This window comes from Lupinus angustifolius, chromosome LG09, assembly GCF_001865875.1.
Source record: "Lupinus angustifolius cultivar Tanjil chromosome LG09, LupAngTanjil_v1.0, whole genome shotgun sequence".
Taxonomy (NCBI): Eukaryota; Viridiplantae; Streptophyta; class Magnoliopsida; order Fabales; family Fabaceae; genus Lupinus; species Lupinus angustifolius.
This window is the reverse complement of record NC_032017.1, coordinates 16,791,010-16,812,801: the sequence shown is the minus strand read 5'-3', so window position 1 is coordinate 16,812,801 and position 21,792 is coordinate 16,791,010. Positions and strand designations below refer to the sequence as shown.

General features: G+C 34.2%; 6 protein-coding genes across 9 annotated transcripts; 2 read left to right on the top strand and 4 right to left on the bottom strand.

Moving 5' to 3' along the window:
- Positions 553-3,177, bottom strand: LOC109356383. 2 transcript variants are annotated; one of them, XM_019599711.1, is made up of 6 exons: positions 3,004-3,177; positions 2,852-2,897; positions 2,548-2,762; positions 2,110-2,517; positions 1,681-1,831; positions 553-850 (listed from the first exon to the last, which is right to left on the bottom strand). In XM_019599711.1, exons 1-5 carry the CDS (start codon positions 3,007-3,009, stop codon positions 1,682-1,684), a joined length of 825 nt encoding a protein of 274 aa, XP_019455256.1. In that variant the 5' UTR covers positions 3,010-3,177; the 3' UTR covers positions 553-850; position 1,681. The 2 variants fall into 2 exon arrangements, with proteins under 2 accessions (XP_019455256.1, XP_019455255.1); XM_019599710.1 differs by having other exon boundaries at positions 2,110-2,762.
- LOC109356000 lies at positions 5,313-7,682 on the bottom strand. The gene is made up of 4 exons (XM_019599313.1): positions 7,220-7,682; positions 6,892-7,131; positions 6,158-6,317; positions 5,313-5,579 (listed from the first exon to the last, which is right to left on the bottom strand). Exons 1-4 carry the CDS (start codon positions 7,439-7,441, stop codon positions 5,401-5,403), a joined length of 801 nt encoding a protein of 266 aa, XP_019454858.1. The 5' UTR covers positions 7,442-7,682; the 3' UTR covers positions 5,313-5,400.
- On the bottom strand, positions 8,930-10,710 carry LOC109356014 (ras-related protein RABA3-like). The gene is made up of 2 exons (XM_019599331.1): positions 10,188-10,710; positions 8,930-9,705 (listed from the first exon to the last, which is right to left on the bottom strand). Exons 1-2 carry the CDS (start codon positions 10,463-10,465, stop codon positions 9,249-9,251), a joined length of 735 nt encoding a protein of 244 aa, XP_019454876.1. The 5' UTR covers positions 10,466-10,710; the 3' UTR covers positions 8,930-9,248.
- LOC109355978 (pentatricopeptide repeat-containing protein At5g08510) lies at positions 11,657-13,486 on the top strand. Its single transcript, XM_019599284.1, has 2 exons — positions 11,657-12,668; positions 12,807-13,486. The coding sequence occupies exons 1-2, from the start codon at positions 11,739-11,741 to the stop codon at positions 13,407-13,409; spliced, it is 1,533 nt and encodes a 510-aa protein (XP_019454829.1). The 5' UTR covers positions 11,657-11,738; the 3' UTR covers positions 13,410-13,486.
- On the top strand, positions 15,898-18,831 carry LOC109357407 (serine/arginine-rich splicing factor RS31-like). Of its 3 annotated transcripts, none has more exons than XM_019601358.1 (6): positions 15,898-15,967; positions 16,147-16,260; positions 17,568-17,680; positions 17,787-18,010; positions 18,108-18,401; positions 18,531-18,831. In XM_019601358.1, exons 2-6 carry the CDS (start codon positions 16,155-16,157, stop codon positions 18,553-18,555), a joined length of 762 nt encoding a protein of 253 aa, XP_019456903.1. In that variant the 5' UTR covers positions 15,898-15,967; positions 16,147-16,154; the 3' UTR covers positions 18,556-18,831. The 3 variants fall into 3 exon arrangements, with proteins under 3 accessions (XP_019456903.1, XP_019456902.1, XP_019456901.1); XM_019601357.1 differs by having other exon boundaries at positions 15,901-15,967; positions 16,138-16,260; XM_019601356.1 differs by lacking the exon at positions 15,898-15,967 and adding an exon at positions 16,953-17,434 and having other exon boundaries at positions 16,148-16,260.
- LOC109356356 (calcium-binding protein KIC-like) lies at positions 19,670-20,336 on the bottom strand. The gene has a single exon (XM_019599679.1). The coding sequence runs from the start codon at positions 20,134-20,136 to the stop codon at positions 19,762-19,764; it is 375 nt and encodes a 124-aa protein (XP_019455224.1). The 5' UTR covers positions 20,137-20,336; the 3' UTR covers positions 19,670-19,761.

Here is a 21,792-nt window from a genome sequence, read left to right as displayed (position 1 = left end):
TGTCACTTTTGATATACAAATTCATATAACAAATGAAAACACTTTCTCACATTTGAAAAATACATATACATTTGTATATTTCATATTTAATATTTTCTCCAAAAATATTTGCGGGTCTCCCGTCGCACACTTGAAATGCCCATAGGCGAATAATGCATGTTGGACAATCATTTTAAGACAAGTAAACTCATTTTTTATGTCATGTTCGTCCAATAAGTGCGGGCCAAATTGTCACACTAACATAAATAACCATAAAAAAAAGCATAATAATACTTATTAAATTGGGTAACAAATAAAAATGTATAAATAAAAAATAAACCTGTAAAAATGATTAATATACACCAATAATTTTAATAAATGATATATTTCCACCGTACAAATTACAATGCCCAGCTAGCATCCATTAAAAACCATTTAGATCATCCAAAACAATGCATAATGCATAAAAGCCAAAAGAAATCTCAGCCACAGCCACAAGTATTTGAAACATCCACATCTCACGTCAAACTTCCCCCCCCCCCTAAACAAAATGCATTAAAGAAGGGCAAACTCAACTCAAAAGTAGTACAAAGAACTCTAGTTCTTAATATTTTTACAAATTGTAAAAATATAAGACCAAGAATCTATGTACCACTATGGGAAAATAAGCAAGTCTGGTCACATCTAACGTCAAACTCTAGCCAACAGAAACAAAGGGATACTACAATATACAGAATCACATGGTTCAATAACATGGTCATAAAATACGCGTAGAAAACCTAAGTATTTAATCATGCATATTGTAAACAAAACCACATCTACAGATAAAAAGTGACATGACACTATGCCAGAGCTCACCACTAGTTAGTACCTACAAGTCTGCAACAAGCCAGAGGCAAAAATCCAATTAAACCCAATAATTTCACTTTTTATATAATATATAAAAGTTGGCAGGAATTTCAATTTAAACCTAAGGGAACCCTAGCGGGAACCACTAAGTTGAGACATTAGCATTGGATTAACAATATCAAGATCTTATGCCGAGAGTGACCAAGCTATCTAGATAGAATTTACAATATTTACAATTCCAGCTTCTTACTAATTAACATAAAAATATGTGATTAAGTCACATTAGCGACAAAAAGATGAATAGGACCTTTATTTTTGATCGTAATAAAAATAAGGATTTAATGTATATACACTAACAATGTAAGTGTTTTTTACATTATCAGCAACAGTTATTGACTCTCAAACAAAAGTAATATAAATCAATGGTAGAAATTGTACTGAAAGTGTAAATATTTTTACACCAATGGTATGCAGATTTTAAACTGTAAAGATAAATGAGTGGTTAAACCTTCATTTCCTTCCCTTATGATATTTCAAATTTGTGAGAAAACTTAGGATGAAGTTTAAAGAATTAGGTCCATTCATTGTGTACTATGTTAAAAAAAGTGGCAACATTTGCAAGGATTGATAAAATCAAAACCCTATAGATATCCACAACTTTATCATGACATGTCAGGTGTAGTGAAAAGCATAAAAAAAACACTACTTTAGTAGAAGGAAACACACATCAAATGAAGAGAAGGAAGAGGGAATTGGAAGCAACAACCGGTGTTTTTTCCATAAACTTCAACTACAAGCAAATGAAAATATCAAATGGGTATTGAAGGAAAAGGGGATTCGGACTTGCCATACCTTAAATTGGAAGAAAATAAGTTGACTCGTTGTTCCATTCATTCATGTGATCATCAATTATTCCTGATGGACTAGCTTCACGGCCTTCTGGTTTGTGATTCTTAATATCAAGATCCGGGTGGATTTTCCTTTTTAACATCTTCTTCATCAGCTACAACGTTACAAATTAGTTAATCAAACCAACTCATACAAATTCACAATTAGAATGAGGCCCATAACAATATTTGAAGCGAAGAAAGTATTGTGGATTTGTGGGTTTGGCTGTGTTTGTAACTGCAATTACTATTGCATATTTTCAGTAACTATTCAGAATTGAGGTGAATGCAACTACAACTACAGCCATGGTATGAAATCTTGATTCAGAGTGAAAACTCTCCAACTATGAAAGTTCACAGAAGCCAAAGGCCCTTGTAAAACCACAAGACTTACTTTTTTTATATCTTTCATTGGGCGCTGATTTGGAATAAGATTCTTGGCAAAAGACAGTCCATGCTTTGCTTTAAGGCTTGGTTTTTCACTTGATTCAAGGAAGAATTTGGAAGGGTACAGTTTCATCTTAACCTCAGAATCAGCAAAGAAAAGATCAGCTAATGTGATCCTTTCCCCTTTGTTATTCTCATCACTCTCAGCATCATTTGATTCCTTGACCTCATTAGAAATCACAGGTGAAGACAGCACAATTATTTCGGTGAATGTACTAACCATTCCTTCTTTGTTAGCATTAATGGCATCATGGTTTGCACTAACAACAACATCATCAAAATTGTTCTCAAATATGTTTTGCATCAATGGATTCACTTCTTCCATTTCAGCATTATTATAGCAGTTTCCATCATCACCATCATCATCATTATCAGCCTGGATATTCTCTCCTTTACGTTCACCTTGTTCAGTTTCTAAAGCAAAGTATTCATTATTATGGTTGATGGATTTCAAGTGACCATAGCCAAATGTACCAATAGTTAGAATGCCATCTTCCCAACCACCAAACAAATCAGTAAGGGGAACGTGTTTCAGCAAAGCTTGGCTATCAGCATTGTTTGTTGTTGGTTCTGTCTTTTTCATATTTGAAGCAAACCCATCTGAGTAAAAGAAAACAAATGGTTCATTAAAAGAAATATGAAACTTACTTATAAATGCATGAGAGAAGTTAAAGTTGTAGAGGCCAAACCCTTAATAGTGTTATGATAAAACCTCTTGTGCACCCAGTTGAAGATCTGTGACAAACAACTAATGCATATAAGAACATTATATAATACTTAAAATTAGAATAAATGGAATGTGCATGAGAAAGAAAATGGTTATATTAATGGTTTCAATCACCTTCATTGTTTATCTTTCCAGGGCTATGCAGGCTAATGAAATATTGGAGGGAGTGGGTAGTAAACATATTGAAGAACTTGAATAAAACCCACAGAGGGGACCAACATGGGTGGTTGAATTAGGCTGTGACACGTGGATATACTATGGCCCCAAATTATTGGCCTATAGTTCAGCCATGTTTGTGAGTCCATGGCATGGTGGAGTGAGGGAATATTTTTGATGAGTAGCCAAGTTAGTTCTCCTATTTCTTCACTTCTGAGTTGCATAAATCATTTGTTTTTCTTTTGTGGGTTTTACCCTACCCGAGAGGTTGTTCTCAAACCATCTTTATCCATTTAATAAAATAATTTTGCTTTAAAAAAACATTATGCTGCACGTATATATTGCGTCAAGTTCATATTGCAGTATGCCAAAGACAATATTTTGCAGTAATCCAAAGACAATAGAGCTCTTATTAGCACACAATAGTGCCTCAAATATTTTGTTAAGCAGAAGAGGGACAATCTAGTAGCCAAAGATCCCACCACGGCAAATCAGACATTAAGAGTAAGAATGTTCCATGAAAGTGAAAGCTTATCTGGAAATGTTCTCTTAAGAGTGCTTAGCCAAAGGGAAACTGAGGAAAAGAAAATTTTGATGGGATTCAAAATGATTGTGCTGTATGTTTTGACCCATAGCTAATTGTCTGGTTGCTGCATGGAACAAATGCCTTGCAGTTGCACCAGTTGGAAAGGGAATGAAATTAGCTGTCCCATTTTTTTTTTATGTTTTATTGTGTCCTAATCCAACAGAAAATTGATATATATTTCAAAAGAAAAATAAAAAAAACTTACAATAACATTTTTGTGTTATTTGGTAGGATATGATTGATATAGAACATAAGGACAAAAAGTTTTGGGATAGAGCCCTTTTCATCGCATATATGTCTATATGGTGAGGTTGGTCAAATGATTATTGAGTACTTCCACAGTTCCACCTTGCTGGCTTATAATTTTGTTCCCAAATTTTGAGGAATGAAATAAAAGATATATGAATCTACTGTGATAATTACTTAATGATGGAACAAGTTAGAAATTCTTACACACAATCAAGTTTACTATCATGAAATTTGGAATGTAGCTTCTCATGAAGTTCAATCTTTTCTTGATTTGAATTTGTATCGCTTAGTTTAATTGTTCATTTCTTTGTTTCTGATGTACCCAGAAAAGGTGAGCAAACATGTGAATTTAAACCTATTTAAATAGCAATGGAAAGATGTTTTAAATTTATTCTAGACAAAAGGGAAAATGTAATGTACAACTAAACCGAGTTTTGATTAAAATTATTTAACTTATATTAAAATCAAAACTACTTATTTATAAGAATTAAAATTAAAACACATAAAACTAGAGGATAATATAACAAGATACATAACATTGTTAATATTATATCAACTTTTTTGGGTTTTATACCATCTGCAATATTGAAGAGTACAATAATTCTGGATGAAAATGATGACATGTGATGAAAAGTATTTTCAAATGGTCCAAATTTTTAGTTATTTTAAAATAAAATAAATTTAAAAATTAAGGGAATCCATTTTTTTCCTTATAACTCTAGTAATGAACTAAAATATAAAGACTAAAAAATTAAGGGAATCTATTTTTTTTCCACAACTAATGATGAATACCAATTGCAAAAGGCTTAGAAAATATAAGGACTAAAAAAAAAAGAGATCAAAATTGAAAGTACCAAAATATATTTAATAATTCTTTCTTTTATATCACCATTTTTACTTTATATTCATTTCTCTCTTATCTTTTCTCATAACATCTGTCAGTTTTTTCTTCTCCCCCTCTTGATTTTATATTACACGCTCATGAGTTATAAGACAAACATATGATGATTTCAGTGACCATGCAAGCCTGTAATGCTTGATTTGGGGGCAAAGACAATCCACTTAGGACACATAATTAGGGAAACCAAGCTCTTCACTTATTCAACCTTAATTGTTTACACAAGTGGGTGAAGAAGTTATCTTATTTTGTAACTTTACATAACAACTCCAATACTAAACTCAACAAAGTTGGTAACATTTTTTATAGACTGTTTTTGGACACATTTTTTTTATATTAAGTCACATCTCACAAACTTTTTTGAACATGATTTAAAATAAAAAAAGAAAGTACATAAAGTACTATGCTTTATTCCACCATACAAAGTATATATACCCCTGAGGATTGTTCAAATGAAGGTTGTAATGTCTTCCAATTTGACATTTTTGTGAAGCCCCCTCTTCATATTGTATGATTGTAAAAAGGGGAAATTGGGGCGAACATGCCCAAATTTCCATTATTAGATGTAGCCAGAAAATAGATAGCAAAAGTTAAAGCACATACATATATACAAAGATAACATTCAAGGCCATTTTGTGAACTCAAACACTTTCAATAAAATTTCAACTCCTGTAGGAAGCTGTGACACAAAGAGCAGAACATTTAAGGTATTCAAACCAATGTGAAGACTTCTAGCTGTTTCACTCCCTTTCTGCATTGATGGTACTAAGGCTGCTGATAGTGCCCATAAGACTGTAATAGCTGGTGTACAAAAAATTGCACATCAGTCATTTTCATCACCAACATAAACCAGAAAGATAGGTGTTTAAACCATGAATAATGTTTCTTATTTTATAACTCTACATATGCATTACTCCGTTAGGATTTAAGCATATGAGGAGAGCTCAACCCAAAATCATGTGCTTAAGTCCTAACATACTCATGTCAGTTTAATGTAGTTAAATTGGAGTTTGTGTATGCAAGAATCATATGAAAAATAGTTCACATTGAACTTGCCTAGAAACTCAACTTAAGCCAATCTCTAACTAGTCGAGTTTGGTCAAGTTCAGCTCATTTGTTTAACGAGCTCAATTTTTAGTTGAAGTTCAACTTCTTTGGTTTATCAATCGAGATAAATAATGGGCTGAGTTTCGAACTAATGTAAGGTTTGTTAGTTTCATTTCCGGTATAAGCATATCTATCTACTATTAGTCTTCAAATATATAGTCAAACTGTTCAGAAATCAATAAAAATTGTCACACTCTTCCAACTAAATTTTAAAAACTAAAACTCCTTATCCTCTTTATTTTCCATCATCAAATGCAAATCTAAAACTTCACCTGCTCCTCCAAACAGATGTGGACCTGGAAATAGCTTTCCAGTCCTAATCCATGTGTTGAGTCCTCCACCAACTGCCTCAAGCACTCCAAATCCTAAAAGTAAGGATCCTGCATTGTAGTGCTTGTCCCTGTAAGAGCCTTTGACCAACTCTTTCCTCTCCTGAATTTGAGAAGCCAATGCCCAATAAATTATGTAATCATCAGAGTTCAGCAGTTTAGGAGAAAATCCATGGACTATATTGGTTACAATTTCAATCTAACATCCAGTAATTAATGAAATAATGCCACAGATATGAAAGCTAATGATAAATTGATGATATAAGCCAGCCAGAGTCCGGCTCATAATTTGGAATATCTACTTTACATCAAAGCATACATTGTTTCCAAATACCTTGTTGTTTTGATTTCTCTAGGGTGTAAATGAGTCGAGCCATCCGTGAATTATTCAAGCTTGTGTCGCTAAATACTGGTTCAAGGTCATTTGTTAGGCTAAGGGTCAGTTTACGAGTTTGTTTTTATTCCTCCATTTGCACCCCTAATTCCTCCAATTTTCAGTCCTACCAAGCATACTAGTAGAAAAACTAAGCTAACTCTACTTCAAAAGCTAGTGGAGAGGGCTACTTAAATCATTATAAATGATCCTTTACTTGTTTACTGAATTGGTTGTGGAACTTTGACAGTTGACATAATGAATCTGCATAATAACAATAGCAACAAAAGCAAAGGTATCTCACCTCAGTAAGTTGCTGAATTTTGAGTTCAACAGGTGATGGTGGTGCTTCCAATGGCTTATCTTTCACTTGTTTCTTGAGCTCATTAATCTCATCTTGAATAGTCCTTACTCTCCTCCATTGCAACCCCAAATATCCTGTCCATAATGTATAGAAGAACAAAGAAATCATCACAATGGGGTGTGTGAGTGCAAATGTTCTACCCTCCAATATCCCAAATTCTCCACCAACAGCAAGTGCATCCTGTGTCAACATCAATCATTTTATTACCAAGAGAAAACAACACAAGTGACTAAGCTTTGCATAAAAAACAATTGGAGGTTATCCTTGCCTTTTGTTCTATCAACAATGGAAATGTTATTGCTGTGAGGGAAAGAGATGCAGTTTTGAGAACATTGTTACTTTGCTCAAACAACTTTTGTAGGTTGGGAGGATCCTTGGGGTTGTTCAATCTTGCAGATATGGAAGAAAGTTGATAAAGCTTTGAGGTTAATTGATGAGGGTAGTTGATGTGAAGTGCTGAAAGTTTCAGAAAGCTGATAGTGGATGCCATATTGATACTATTAAGCAAGAAAGATGCAAGTTTTGTGTATCCTAGTTTAGAAAGATAAATATTGTTACAGAAGACAAGATCAGAATCTGGGTGTGAAAAAAATCCAACACAACATTAGATAAGGGGACTTGGACTTGGATTTGAGATTGAGATGTGGCATTAGATTACACTCATTGACTCAACTTACTTTGCACATGACAATGCCACACCTAACACCCAACTATCCCTGTAACACTAGACAAATACACATGTATAAATAAGGATATTTGGTAGCATAGTTACATACCAAATAAAAACAAAAGAAGATGGACTAGGGTTACTTAGAATTTAGAAACAACACATGTCAATACTATAATATATTTTATGTAACACATAAAACACTAAATAAACTTAGGAAAAAGGGTAATAAAAAGTTCATATGCGCCCTTAGCCTTTAAATTAAATAAAATTCTGAAAAGAATATTGAACTTTGAAAAGGTGCAAAATAGTACTTTCCTTTGAAAAATACCTCACCAACTTTACTGCATGCAATTTAGTTCTCAACTTCAAAAACAATATAATAAACATTCTGAACTCTTCTTTCTATATAACATGTTCCTTTCCATTTTTTACATTTTAGATACAATTGATTGAGAAAATCAACCTATTTTACTTTATTATTTGGATAGACTTTTATCTCATACCATTTTAAAACGGATTAAAGGGGTCACCCTCGAACATTGAAAAATTATAAATAAATAAAAAGTATAACATTTTATAAAAACAAATAAAAAGGATTTGAAGAGAGAAAATATAAGAAAAAATAATAATAGGTTATATGAATGTCAGCAAATCACATTATATTATGGACCTTTTGATATATTAAGATGGAAGTAGCTCTTATTGCCTAATAGGAGTTCCTATGGGCTTAGTGGATCCAACAAAACATGTAAAAAAACTAAAATTATATATCATAACAGCAAAAAAAAATTGTGAGCTATGTGACTATGTGAGTGGATCAGTAGGCATATATGATTTTGAAAGATACGATTTTGGGACCTATGAATAAGAAATTATTGTGTGAACGTTGATCTATTAGTATCTAGTAACTTCATTTCATGGTTTACTCACTTTCTACTCTCTAGTGACAGGTTCGACCGGAGTCTAACTTTTTCATCCTTTCAAAAGTTGAACAGAGTGGAGGTGGCTTGATCAACCAGAGTATACATATGAACCCATAACCATGAATTTCCACCAAAGTATCACCATTGTTAAGTACATAGACTGTTGAGGCTTGAGAACAAAAGTTACATAACACCATAGAAACCTATGCTTATTTGACTGCTTTTTATGTAAGCGCATCATCATATGTGCTTAATCCATGCAAATAGACACACACGTGCCACAAAATTACATAACTACACATTTATCTTAGCAACTAATATTTGACAATTAAAGACCCTCCAAAATTGAGACTTAGTAGAGAAATGAAATTTCAGTTGATTCATTTTCAGACATCGGGCATAAATTGCTCTTCCCATCTTCATATCATGCTTGTTTTTTGTCTCATTAAAATTTTCACCTTTGGAGTTTCAACAATGCAGCACTCTTCAAGACTAATGTCAAGTTAGGCACACTTATACCTATGGTGGATTTTGATTGAAACTTTAGGTTGATTTTTTTGAAGAAAAATTTCATGATGTTATGTGGTTTTGATGCACATAGACCCATACAAACTTCTGCATATAGATACACCCACATACATTTCCATCTTAATTATCTCACTCCCAAACTTCAACTCAAATACACATATTTAGTTATAACGAGATCAACAAGAGCATGAAGACAATTTCTTCATCTCACTTATTTCCAATTCAGGACCTAAGATTATATCAATCTTTGATCCCTTGAGTATGGCAACATTATTGTCACCATTCCCTACACCAATACCACATTCCAATGCCTTTTTAGATACCACCCTATTGATCTCTTCTAGCAACTTGAGAAATGCACTCTCCACATTCTCACCACTGAGAGCTGAAGTCTCTGAGAAAAACAAACCCTGCTCCTCTGCAAACTCCACCGCGTCTTCGGCCGGAACAACTCTCTGGTCCACAAGGTCACCTTTGTTCCCAACTAGCATGATCACAATAGAGCTATCGGCGTGTGCTCGTAGCTCCTCGACCCACCTAACAACATGATCAAATGACTGCCTCTTTGTTATGTCATACACCAGCATAGCACCTAATGCACCTCTATAGTATGCACTTGTCACAGCTCTGTACCTATATTATCAACAAAATTTAAAGATACACATTATATAATATGTTAGAATAGTTAGACTTTCTCTACACCAAAATGATCAAGGTAATAGTATCACACTATTACTATAACTTATTAGGTTTTGTTAAATCTGTATTTCTTTGTCATTAATGCACACAGTTTCCAATTTTATATTGTTTGGATTCTACTTACATTTTCTATAGATGTGTATAATCTGTATGTGGGATCTGACAGGATTAAATAAGCTTAGATGGTATGAAAAAAACATTACAATCTTCCATAATAACATTTCATTATCTCAATATAACCACTTACAGAATACTAATGTGACTTTTGGGACCATATCAAGGAAAATGAAATTAAATAACTATACAAGTAAAACAAATACTAATATATGTTTTTCAAGTCAGTGATATATCACATTGTATGATATAATGTTCAAAGCAGAAAAGAAATGAAGCATGAGAAAGAGAGAGTAATGAACCTTTCTTGGCCAGCAGTATCCCAGATCTGAGCTTTGATGACTTTACCATTTATAATAACAGTCTTAGTCTGAAATTCAACTCCAATGGTAGACTTTGAGTCAAAGAAAAACTCATTCTTTGCAAACCTTGAGAGTATTTGAGTCTTGCCCACTGCTGAGTCTCCTATCACAACCACCTTAAACACATAATCTATCTTGTCCTGCATATCATAGTCTATTGTCTCATGTCCATTCTCATGCTGCTTCTTAACCTCAACTCCATTCATTTCCTGGATCATTTTTTTCTAAACTCTCAAGACAGGAACTTGAAGGAGAATAGGTTTTTCTTCCTCAAACTAGGCTCCAAAGATGGTATTATTTTTCACTAGCAAAGTAAAGGTATAACTTGGTCTAAGTATAGATATTGGAGGTAAGTAGAGGCAAGTAAAGGAACAGGGAATTTGGTTGGAAAAACATGAGCCAAACAAAAGCAGTGTTAAATCAAGTGCAAAAAGTATATAGACAAGGAAATGTGGACCAGTGTTTGTGTCTCTTTTAATATTGGACTTTATTACTTTGATGATTTCTTGCCGCTAATATATCATAGGATTAATTATGCATATGTCTGAATAGTGATTGAAATTTTTTTAGACTAATGGAAACACAGATATAAATCAATCAAAAAATTATAAAGAGCTATGGAGGTTTTCTTTGCCTCAGGTTAAGGGGACTAAGAATTGTGATTTTATTGAATGATTGTAATGTCTAATTAACATCATTGGGTCTTAATTTAAGGCGCAATCTAAGGATACATGGCTTTTGCTTCCACTATTTTTTCCATTTTCCCAGGATACGTGGCTTTTGATTTAATATGGTTAATCATTTAATTGAAGTATATAAATTGCAAACACACATTACTGAAGCAATAGAAAAAATCATTTCATTGTTACAAACCATGGTATTTTTTACCATTGTTGCTGATAATAAAGAAGACTATTTTTTTTTATTAGTTCTTCAGTGTGTATCATTACGTTTCTTCATGTTGCAAATTCTTTTTATATTATGCAAGCCTTCAATGAAATTGGATGTATTTCGTTTCTTCAAGTTCTTCCTATAAAGTCCAAGAGCACGATTGACAAATTACTCAAATTCTTTTTTTAAACAATTTAACTTATCCTCACATTTATCTATTTGTAAGAATGACATTGATATATTTCAACCCATAACAGAAAAGAAGGACAACAACTTCCTAGTATCTGACCACGAGAGATAAGAGCCTAGAGTGAATCACATACAAGTCTTGGGTACGAAAGGGCATCCGTCACTATTTCGAGTACAGGACTGTCTATTCTAATAAATGTTGCTAACCTAAATCGGATAAAGTTTAGTATGAGATAAACTAATCTCAAATAGATTAGTGAGATATCTGATTCTGAATATATATAGTCCACCGGAATCAGAGTGAAACTGTACATTGGACCATTGTGCAGCATTAGAACTCAAGAGATATTACCGGGAATTTAAAGGTCTCTAACCTAAATCTGAAACAAAAGAAAACAAATAATAATTGTAATGAACCAAGTGAAGCAAATCCATGCCTATACAGTGAGAAATGGCATAGATCAAACCAAAATTCTGATAGAAAAGTTACTTCAAATCCCAAACATCCAATATGCACATATCCTCTTTAACCACTCTCCTAACCCAACTGTTTATCTCTACAACAAGATCATTCAAGCCTATTCTTCTTCTTCCCATACCCAACACCAATGCTTCTCCCTTTACTCCCAAATGCGCCTTCATGGTTACCCTCCAAATCAACACACTTTCAATTTTCTCTTCTCTGCATGTACCTCCCTTTGCTCTCTTCCCCTTGCCCAATTCCTTCATACCCATTTTGTCAAATCAGGCTTTCAACCTGACCTCTTTGCTGCCACTGCTTTGCTTGACATGTATGCTAAACTGGGTACTTTGGAGTTTGCACGCAAAGTGTTTGATGAAATGGGTAAAAGAGAGATACCCTCGTGGAATGCTATGATTGCGGGGTACACAAGGGTTGGAGATATGGAGGAAGCATTGGAGTTGTTTAAGTTGATGCCTTGTAGGAATGTGGTGTCGTGGACTGCCGTGATATCTGGTTACTCGCGTAGCAAACAGTATGAGAAGGCTATGGGGTTGTTCCTGAGGATGGAAAGGTTGAAAGACATTAGGCCTAATGAAGTTACCGTGGCAAGCATTTTGCCAGCTTGTGCAAATCTTGGGGCACTGGAGATTGGGCAGAGGATTGAAGAGTACGCGAGAAAAAATGGGTTCTTTAAGAATTTGTATGTTGGCAATGCTGTGTTGGAGATGTATGCAAAATGCGGTAATATTGATGTTGCTTGGAGGGTGTTTGAGGAGATTGGCACGTTGGGAAACGTGTGCTCTTGGAACTCAATGATCATGGGTTTGGCTGTCCATGGACAATGCAGCAAGGCCCTTGAGCTTTATGATCAAATGATGGTAATCCGAACCGCTCTGGCCCTGTTCTTAATTTTCTTTGCAGATGCTATAATATACCAATTTTTGGAAGTGATTTTGAACTGCCCAAGTTTTAAACAATACTAACATTGATGTTTTTTTGCATCATCATAATGGCAGAGAGAAGGAACTTCACCTGATGATGTGACATTTGTAGGGCTCCTCTTGGCATGCACACATGGAGGCATGGTTGTAAAAGGCAGGCGTATCTTCAAGTCAATGGCAACCGATTTCGACATTATTCCCAAACTAGAACACTACGGCTGCATGGTTGATCTCCTAGGACGTGCTGGGCAATTAAGAGAAGCTTATGAGGTCATCCAAAGTATGCCCATGAAACCAGACTCAGTAATATGGGGGGCTCTTTTGGGAGCTTGCAGCTTCCATGGTAATGTCGAGATAGCTGAGATAGCAGCCGAGTCACTATTTGTACTCGAACCTTGGAATCCAGGAAATTATGTCATTCTTTCTAACATTTACGCATCAGTTGGCAAATGGGATGGAGTTGCAAAGCTCAGGAAGGTGATGAAGGGCAGTCAAATTACGAAGACTGCCGGGCATAGTTTCATTGAAGAGGGGGGCCAATTGCATAAGTTCATTGTGGATGATAGATCACATCCAGAAAGCAATGAAATTTTTGCTTTGCTAGATGGAGTTTATGAACTGATAAAGCTTAATATAAGTTCATTTGAATGCCATTTGGATCTTGATTTGAGCTACTAATCAAAGTGTGTACAATTTATGTATGGTGCATACCCCAAAGTTGCTACCATGAACTTTTCCACCGATCCCATTTTGGCCAAGGCAATGAGTTGCCATAATCGGTTTATAATACTCACTAGTGCAAGTGAAATATCGTTATGCACTTTCAACCTATCAAGCGTCATGACTCATAATTTTTTTTATTGATATGGGTTTAAGTCCTGTTCATAATTTGGCTAAACTAGTTATATTTCTTTGACTAATGAAATATATCATATTGAAAAATATAAAACCGTTCATATAAAAAATGAAATCGTTCAATATCATTATCATCCAGAGTTTCCTCTCTCTGCTTCATATATTGCAGAATGTCACGATTTTATTATATTTTTTGGTGGTAATGGACTGGAGATGAGCAAAATCACAGAGCATATAACGAATGACTGTAGAAAGCCTGTTCCAATGTAAAGCAAGATCTAGAAACTGGACAAAGAAGTTAAGGTCCCAACTTCCACTTCAATGGAAAATCAGACTAGAAAGTAGAAACTACTCGAATTAGTTCAACTTGATAAGGATTTATTGGGTTCGAAACTCAACTCGAGTTTGAAATTAGCTATGTTTCAAACTCAATTTCGGCTCAATTGAAATTTATGAACCGTTCAATTTGTCTCGTAAACTCAAATTGACTCGATTCATCAAAAGTTTGCCAACTCTTTACTTCAATTGTTTAGTTCACCACCAAGGAATGACAACGGGGTGAATCGGGGTCGGGTTTATGCTTACCCAACCCCGAACCCAAAATCCAAAACCTGAACCCAAACTTGGCGGGATTGAAATTAAAAATACCATCCACGAACCCTTTGGGTTTCGGGTAACCCGAACCCGATAGGGAACCCGAAAGTTTATAAGAACTTGATGTTTGGCACACTGGACTGATGGCAGGAAGAAGAAGGAGGATATAACGTCTCAATGGTGATGGTGGCATAGATTAGATTTAATATAGTAAATACTCTTCAGTTGTTCACTTGTAAGTTGAAACAATCTGACTTAATAAGAAATACTTTTACCTATCAATTCATCCCTAGTTAACCAATTCATCCTTAGTTAAAATTCAGATTGAAGTTGTTATTTATATTACCCATCACTACTGTACAATGATGAGATGAAACTTCTGAATTGTTAACTTGCTTCTCAAGGTGACCATAAACAAAGTTTTTTGAGACTCTAAAACCATGCTGGGACTTGGAACATTGAATATGGTTCTAATTGTACATGGATAAAGTGAAACGTGTGATGAGTAATGAAGTTGTTCAAAGCACTGTTTTTTAAAAGATGGACATAACTTTCCAATCTTTGAGTCATTCAAGCACACTATTTTACCATACCATGTGCTCCAACTGAAAGTTTGCAACAACAATGGGGACGGGTTCTAGACGGGTTCAGGATAGAGTATCACATAACCCGAACCCGAAAATTAACATTGGGTAAAACCCAAACCCAATGACAGCAGATTTAACCCGTTAAATTTAGATTTGGTGTAGATGGGTACTCACAGGTCAGTTTTCATTGTCATCCCTATCATCAACGGTTAGATCCATCCATTTTGCCATCTATAATACAACCCTTTTTTTAATTGACCTAAATTTATAAAACATGGGTCACGTACAGCCCAAAAACATAATGTGCAACAACTTTTGGGCTTAAGGATGTCCAAGAATGCAATAGCCTATAAAAAACCCTTCATAAATCTTGATCGTCCATCCATCCAAATCCAACGGCCAATACACAACGTCAGAAGCCAAATTTAGGGTTTCCGATATTGTGAATCTGATTAAACCCCACCTTCACCTAGTTTCATTATAGAATGAGAGATTGAGAGCTATAGTGAAATTGTTGAAATCATTCTTCTGTTTTTTATACCTACCAAAAATCTTTGATTTTTATTTATACTAAATATAGAAATAAGTATCATTTCTTCAACAAATAAATAAGTGTGATAAAGTCAATTAAATTAAACAAAATATGATATAGGTAGAAATAAATAATAGTATATTAGTCAATATATTTTCATTATTTTTTGTTTATTATAACTAGTGTGTACAGGCACTCCGTGCCTGCGGGTCAATAGTGTATGGTACTACGTATTTAATTTTTATATATTTCATTTTTTATAATTAGAATATATTTGTTGTATTCAGTGTACTTTATATTATAATTTTTATGTGTTTATGATAATATTTAGTTTATGGTGAGAAATTTGGTTAATTAATGTGTTGGTGGTGGTACATTAGGATTATATGGTTTTTTTGTAAAAATTAAATAATGTGAATGACAAAATAGGAAATAAAAATTACACCATGATAAAAGTTACATCATATTTTGGGTTTATATACAGTATAAATATAATATAAGATTGATTTAACTAATATATCCCTAAAATTATTAATACATTTTTTAATGGATAGAAAATGTATTGGTTAGTATACTATACACAATTAAATTCAACCCTTTTGGGACCAAATATATTACCCTAACCTTAGCTTTTCATCCAACCCTAAAAAACCGAAGCTTTGATTCAGGTACGCTTTCTTCTCTCTCTCTCTCACCGTTTTCTGGTAAATAAACAATTACGCAATTCTTGATTTTGCGAAAGCGCCATGTGGGTTTAGTGATAATGGCGTCTTAGGGTTAGAGCACATTTTGGGTTTCTATTTATGTTGCGCTGTGTGAAAAAGATTTGATTTTGAAGGTCATTGGAGGAAGAAGATGAGGCCTATTTTTGCTGGGAACGTGGGGTATGATACTCGTCAATCGGAGCTTGAACGCTTGTTCTCCAAGTATGGCAGGATTGATCGCGTGGACATGAAATCTGGTATTTTTCTTCTTTTCCTCTCTTCTCATATGCAATAACAACATTTAATGGGTTCACAAGAATGGAGATTGTTGTTTAGTGTTTGATTTCCTTTTTTATGGTTAGTGGTTACTTTGAACATTTTGGAGGTTATTGTTTTGAGCCTTCTAGCTTAGCCTTTCATTGTTAATGATTTTTGGGGTATAATGGAGCTTTCTCTCTATTAGCTAATTATTTCAGTATTATTATTTATACTTTTATTTATTTTTCTGTAAAAAATCCTGCTTTGTCATTACATTATGGACAGCATTTATTTGTTGGCATGTAGAATGAGATATTTAGATCTAAATGATAGAATTAGAGCTAAAAGTTGAATGCACAAAATTCTTAGGCAGACCAACTTCATGGTCTTATAATAGCCTTATCATTCAGGTTTTTAAAATGATGACATTTTTTCATTAATAGATAACCTCATTTGTGTGAAGTGAGTGTATCAACTACGACCAACTTTACTCTGTAATTGTATAGGAATGTTGTTCATCTAACAGCTAGTAAAAACTAGGGTATTGTGGCAGCCATATTTTGGATGTTGAATGGAGATATGGCTGCTTTTGTGGCTTGAATCCTACATCCTCTTGGAAAATAATGGAAGCCAAAAATTTGCGAAGTCTTAGGATAAATCCGATGGTTTTTAAGTGTTTCTTTTGACGCAGGAACTTCTACTAAGGGAAAGAATGATGAGCTTCTATCATGGCTCTCCAATCTTTCTGCAATTTTTTTGGAAGGAAACCTTCCTGCTTGTCTGCTCACCTTGTATCTATGGATCTTCGTTTTCTCACATCATCATTCCTCACTCACTTACCTCATCATCTAAATTGACATTTCGATCAGAATCTTCATAATGGGATCATCAATCGATTTATTTAGCCATGCCTAGCTTCACTGAAAATAGGGGAACAATGAAATTCTGTACAGCCATGCCTAGCTTCAGTGATAATAGTGGTTCAATGAAATTCCTTCACAAGTCGTGCCTTCTATTTCTGAAATCACTTGTGCTGTCTGAATGGAGAAGCATGCTTGACAATGACAATGTCAGATCTGAATTTTGGATTTAAACCTTTAATTGCAATCATGATTTTGTTCCTCATTCAATGCCTCCACAGCTTCATGTGCATCAGCCTGCACATATATTCAGGTGTTGTATTCCTTTGTTCCTGACAGGGAAAATGATTTCCTGATTCGGCTGATGTGCTTCTGGCGAGGGATAGCATAGTGATGTCTTTTATCATCATTTGTAACTTTAATACTTGTCCTGATTTGTCTTGAAGGTTTTGCTTTTGTCTACTATGAGGATGAGCGTGATGCTGAAGATGCAATTCGTGCACTTGACAATGTTCCCTTTGGTTTTGACAAACGAAGGCTGTCCGTAGAATGGGCAAGGGTATGCTAGTATTTTTGAGATCGTGTTTTAGTTGTATTATTTATCAATGAATTCATGAGAAACGTCCTACTGATCTTATTAAGAGCTTTCTGTGTTGTTTTGGCAGGGCGAACGTGGCCGCCATCGTGATAGCTCAAAGCCAAACCAGAGGCCCACAAAAACCCTTTTTGTGATTAACTTCGACCCAATCCGTACTAGAGTTCGTGATATAGAAAATCACTTTGAACCTTATGGGAAGATTGTTCATGTCCGAATTCGTCGGAACTTTGCATTTGTGCAGTTTGAAGAACAAGAAGATGCTACTAAAGCTCTGGAGTGTACAAATATGAGGTTGGTGCTTAAATCCAATATCTTTTCATAAAATTATTTCACGCTTCTTATTTACTGTGTACAAATAATGATTTTTTTGGTCTCACTGCACTTGCAGCAAGATACTTGACAGGGTGGTGTCTGTGGAGTATGCTCTGAGAGATGATTGTGAGAGGGCTGACAATTATGACAGCCCTAGAAGAGGTGGTTATGAGAGATCTCCAAGTCCAGCTTATCGTAGGCGACCAGGTCCTGATTATGGTCGTCCGCGTAGTCCTGTATATGATAGATATAATGCAGCAGACAGGCGTAGGAGCCCTGATTATGATAGGCCAAGGAGTCCTGCGTATGATAGGCCAAGGAGTCCTGGATATGGCAGGCACAGGAGTCCTGAATATGGTAGATATCGCAGGTATTGCATTCCCAGTCAATATATTTAATTAATATTTTTTCTAAGATATTATTAATTTTCTTCATTAGTTGTCTGTTTTTTGCATTGGTTTACTTTTTGGAGCTTATTTATTCTGTTATTTATCTGCAGCCCTTCACCAATACGAAGGCCATGAACTTAAATGATTTCTGGTTTTGGGGTAAGAAGCAGGCTCTTGTGGCACTTTTACTTTCTAAATGTTAGAGTAGCAGGTGGTACATGTGTAGTAGGATGCTTCCGAAAATTTAATGCCCTTCAGTTTGATTGTCTTTTAGCTGTTTAGTCGGTTCCGATTGTGCTTATAGTACCACGATTTAGCCTTTTTTATGGTAGGAATTATTGATGCATATTTTTTCAAGGCCCTCAAGGACATTTATTGCTATGATTGAAAATTTATGTTGTTTTCCCACCATATTGTGATATCTACTGTGATTGAATTCAACATGTTACGCATTTAAGCCAATGAAGTTCCAGTGCTAGAGATCATATTTATCAGTTGCTAACTGTTCTAGTCATGCTTTTAAATTGCGGTTGAGGCTTTGGATGTTTCAATTGTAGGCATTGAGGTAATTTGGATGTGCATTTGGTGTGAAAGATTGAGGTTGGAAAATTGTTTTTAATCTGATTTGATTGCATCACTGAATTTTAACCGGAATATAGTTTTGGTAGTGATTGTAGCTGCAATTTTGTGGCTGTGCCATGCTCTAGAATCTGAAGCCTTGGCTTTTAATAATAAAGCATTTGATCAGTGGCCCCAACCATTTTCATGATCACTGAATGGATCAATCTGAATCTGACCTTGGTATTTGCTCATTTCAAGTAGCTGAAAGTTAACGCAACTTAATGCTCTATACCATTGCTGATATCATTGATATTGATGTTTGCTGCTATTACATAAAATTATCATGGAAAATATTAACTAGTTTCCTTACTGTTAAGAAAAGTATTTGAAGTGAAGCCTTTTCATTCCTTAATGGGACCCTGACTGAAATATCAATGCTATTTCCACATGATTATTGTTGACTTATGGCTGTGGAAAGAGAAAAAATTTATATATTGAATGGTAATTGATTGTGTATAAATTTTTATACTGATAATGCATAGATAGTATCCTACCCTGGAAATGGATCAATTAATTTATATCTATCATATTAATATAGCCCATCAAATGATATTAATATTATCTGTATGGTAGAAATGCAACAAAAAAAAACATACTTGTGTAACAAACTCATACGTGCTTCACTTGAGAGATTCATTTCATCAATTTTTGCAACTCAAACTGACAAATATACCTTACCAATTACAATTGATCGATTCCATAATGGTTAAGCTCTCAAGATCATGATTTCATGAGCTCTTCCTCAATAGTCTTCTCCAACCATTCTTCAGCATGTTCCATCATCCCAGGGCTAAGCCTCACCATGAGGATGCAAAACTCAGTCTCATTTAACTTTCCATCTCCATCAATATCACCTTCTCTAACCATAGCCTCTGCATCTTCCTTGCTCATACCATCCATACCAAGCAGTGCCGAGTTTCGCCTCAAACTCTCACTTGTGATCAATCCATTTTCTTGGTCGGCTAGAAGCTTGAAACCACCACACAGTTCAGACATAAAGGCTTCCACATCTAACTTCTCTGCCATCACTGGTAGCAAATCCTCAAACTCAGATTTCATGGTTGTTATTTCACTCATGTTCCGGTTGCTGTCCATTATTGTAAAAGAACTTTCCTTTTTTTCTTCTTGTAGTTGTGAACTATAGAGAGAGAGGTGGAACTGGAAAGCAACTTTTGAAGACTTTGTATACTATGTAGCAATGAGAATCCGTTAGGATAATAGCATTTTATAGAGATGTCAAAGTCCTTGGTTTATGGAACAACCTCATGGTTTCGATGGTGCATTTCATGGTGTCAAATTGGCCACATTGTGTCTTATGATTTAAACCATCAATTTGGGAGTTATATTCTTGATGGGTCCTACCTATTTTTTGAACAATTATCTTAAAACATGTCAAGCACAAATGACAATGAAGTAAAAATAAGAAGAAGAAAAATAATGAATATTTAATCTTTTTAATTAATATGACATGTTTTCGTTGGTACATGATATGATTTGAGACATGTTTTGGAATATTACATGTTCATTTTTTACACGTGTCTAACTGCTGACAATCAAAGACTAATGTATTAGGAGACATAAATATTGTCTTGGTCTAATGTCCATAAACTATAGAATCAAATTCTTAATATAAAGTTTAAGAAACCGAATATGCATGCATGAAATATGTGCTATTGATATTTTATTTCCATTTTGTATTTTCATCAGTTTAATATAGTATCCATCTATTTGTGATGGTTTCCAAGAAGGTGCCTGTGGTGGGAACAAAGGATATTCGCGTGATCTTTTATTTGGAACTTCGGAAGGAACTGTTTTGGAGTAGCTTCCATGAAGCTTCCTATTATTCTATCTACCAAAATTTGATCTTCTATGCGATTCTGTCGTATTCTCCACCAATCATATATGCCAATTACCCCAATATTTATTTCTTCTTAAGTCACACAGATATAACGGAAACACTTATTCCACAGTTTCTTAATATCTCAATATGAATATTTGATCAGACGAAAAAAAAAATTAAGAAATAGCCTTCTATGCAAATTTAGAATTTTGTTTTCTTATATCATATATTTCTATGCAACTTTTGCATAACCTTTCTATGCAACCTTATGCACAAGTAACAATACATTCTTTTAGAAAGGGTGTCAAGGCAACTTGGATAAAATTTGGATTTAGAGATGGAAAACATGCCTACTCCACAAAGAATCCAGATCATCTCAATAATAGAGAATATTGTATTGGATAAAGATAGTACTACGTGTCATACACATTTTTTAACTATCAAACTCTCCAATTACCTTATATTGCATATTTTTCAGAATGAGAATTTCAAACCCGCAACAAATTTCCAACTTCCTTGAAATGGTTAGTCACTAATTGATGCGTACTGCACGGTTAGTTTAACATTGGAAATTTAATACAAAAATTATATTTATATTTATAGACAAATAATTAAATATTATTATTTTAATGTCATAAGGAAACAATAAAATTAAAAAAAATCGTTACAAAAATGATTGTGATAATCAATTAAAATATTTTTTAATAGTTGTCTCTCTCAATTAATTTTGTGATTTGATTTTTTATTATGTTTTTGGATTAAATTTCTCTTTTATCTTTAATAAGATGTAACAATTAAAATATTAAAGTAATTTAATTTGATTGTGATAATCAATTAATTTGATTTATATATTGATTAAATTATTTATGATTACCTAATTTTAAATATTTCTGATTATGCATATAAATTTG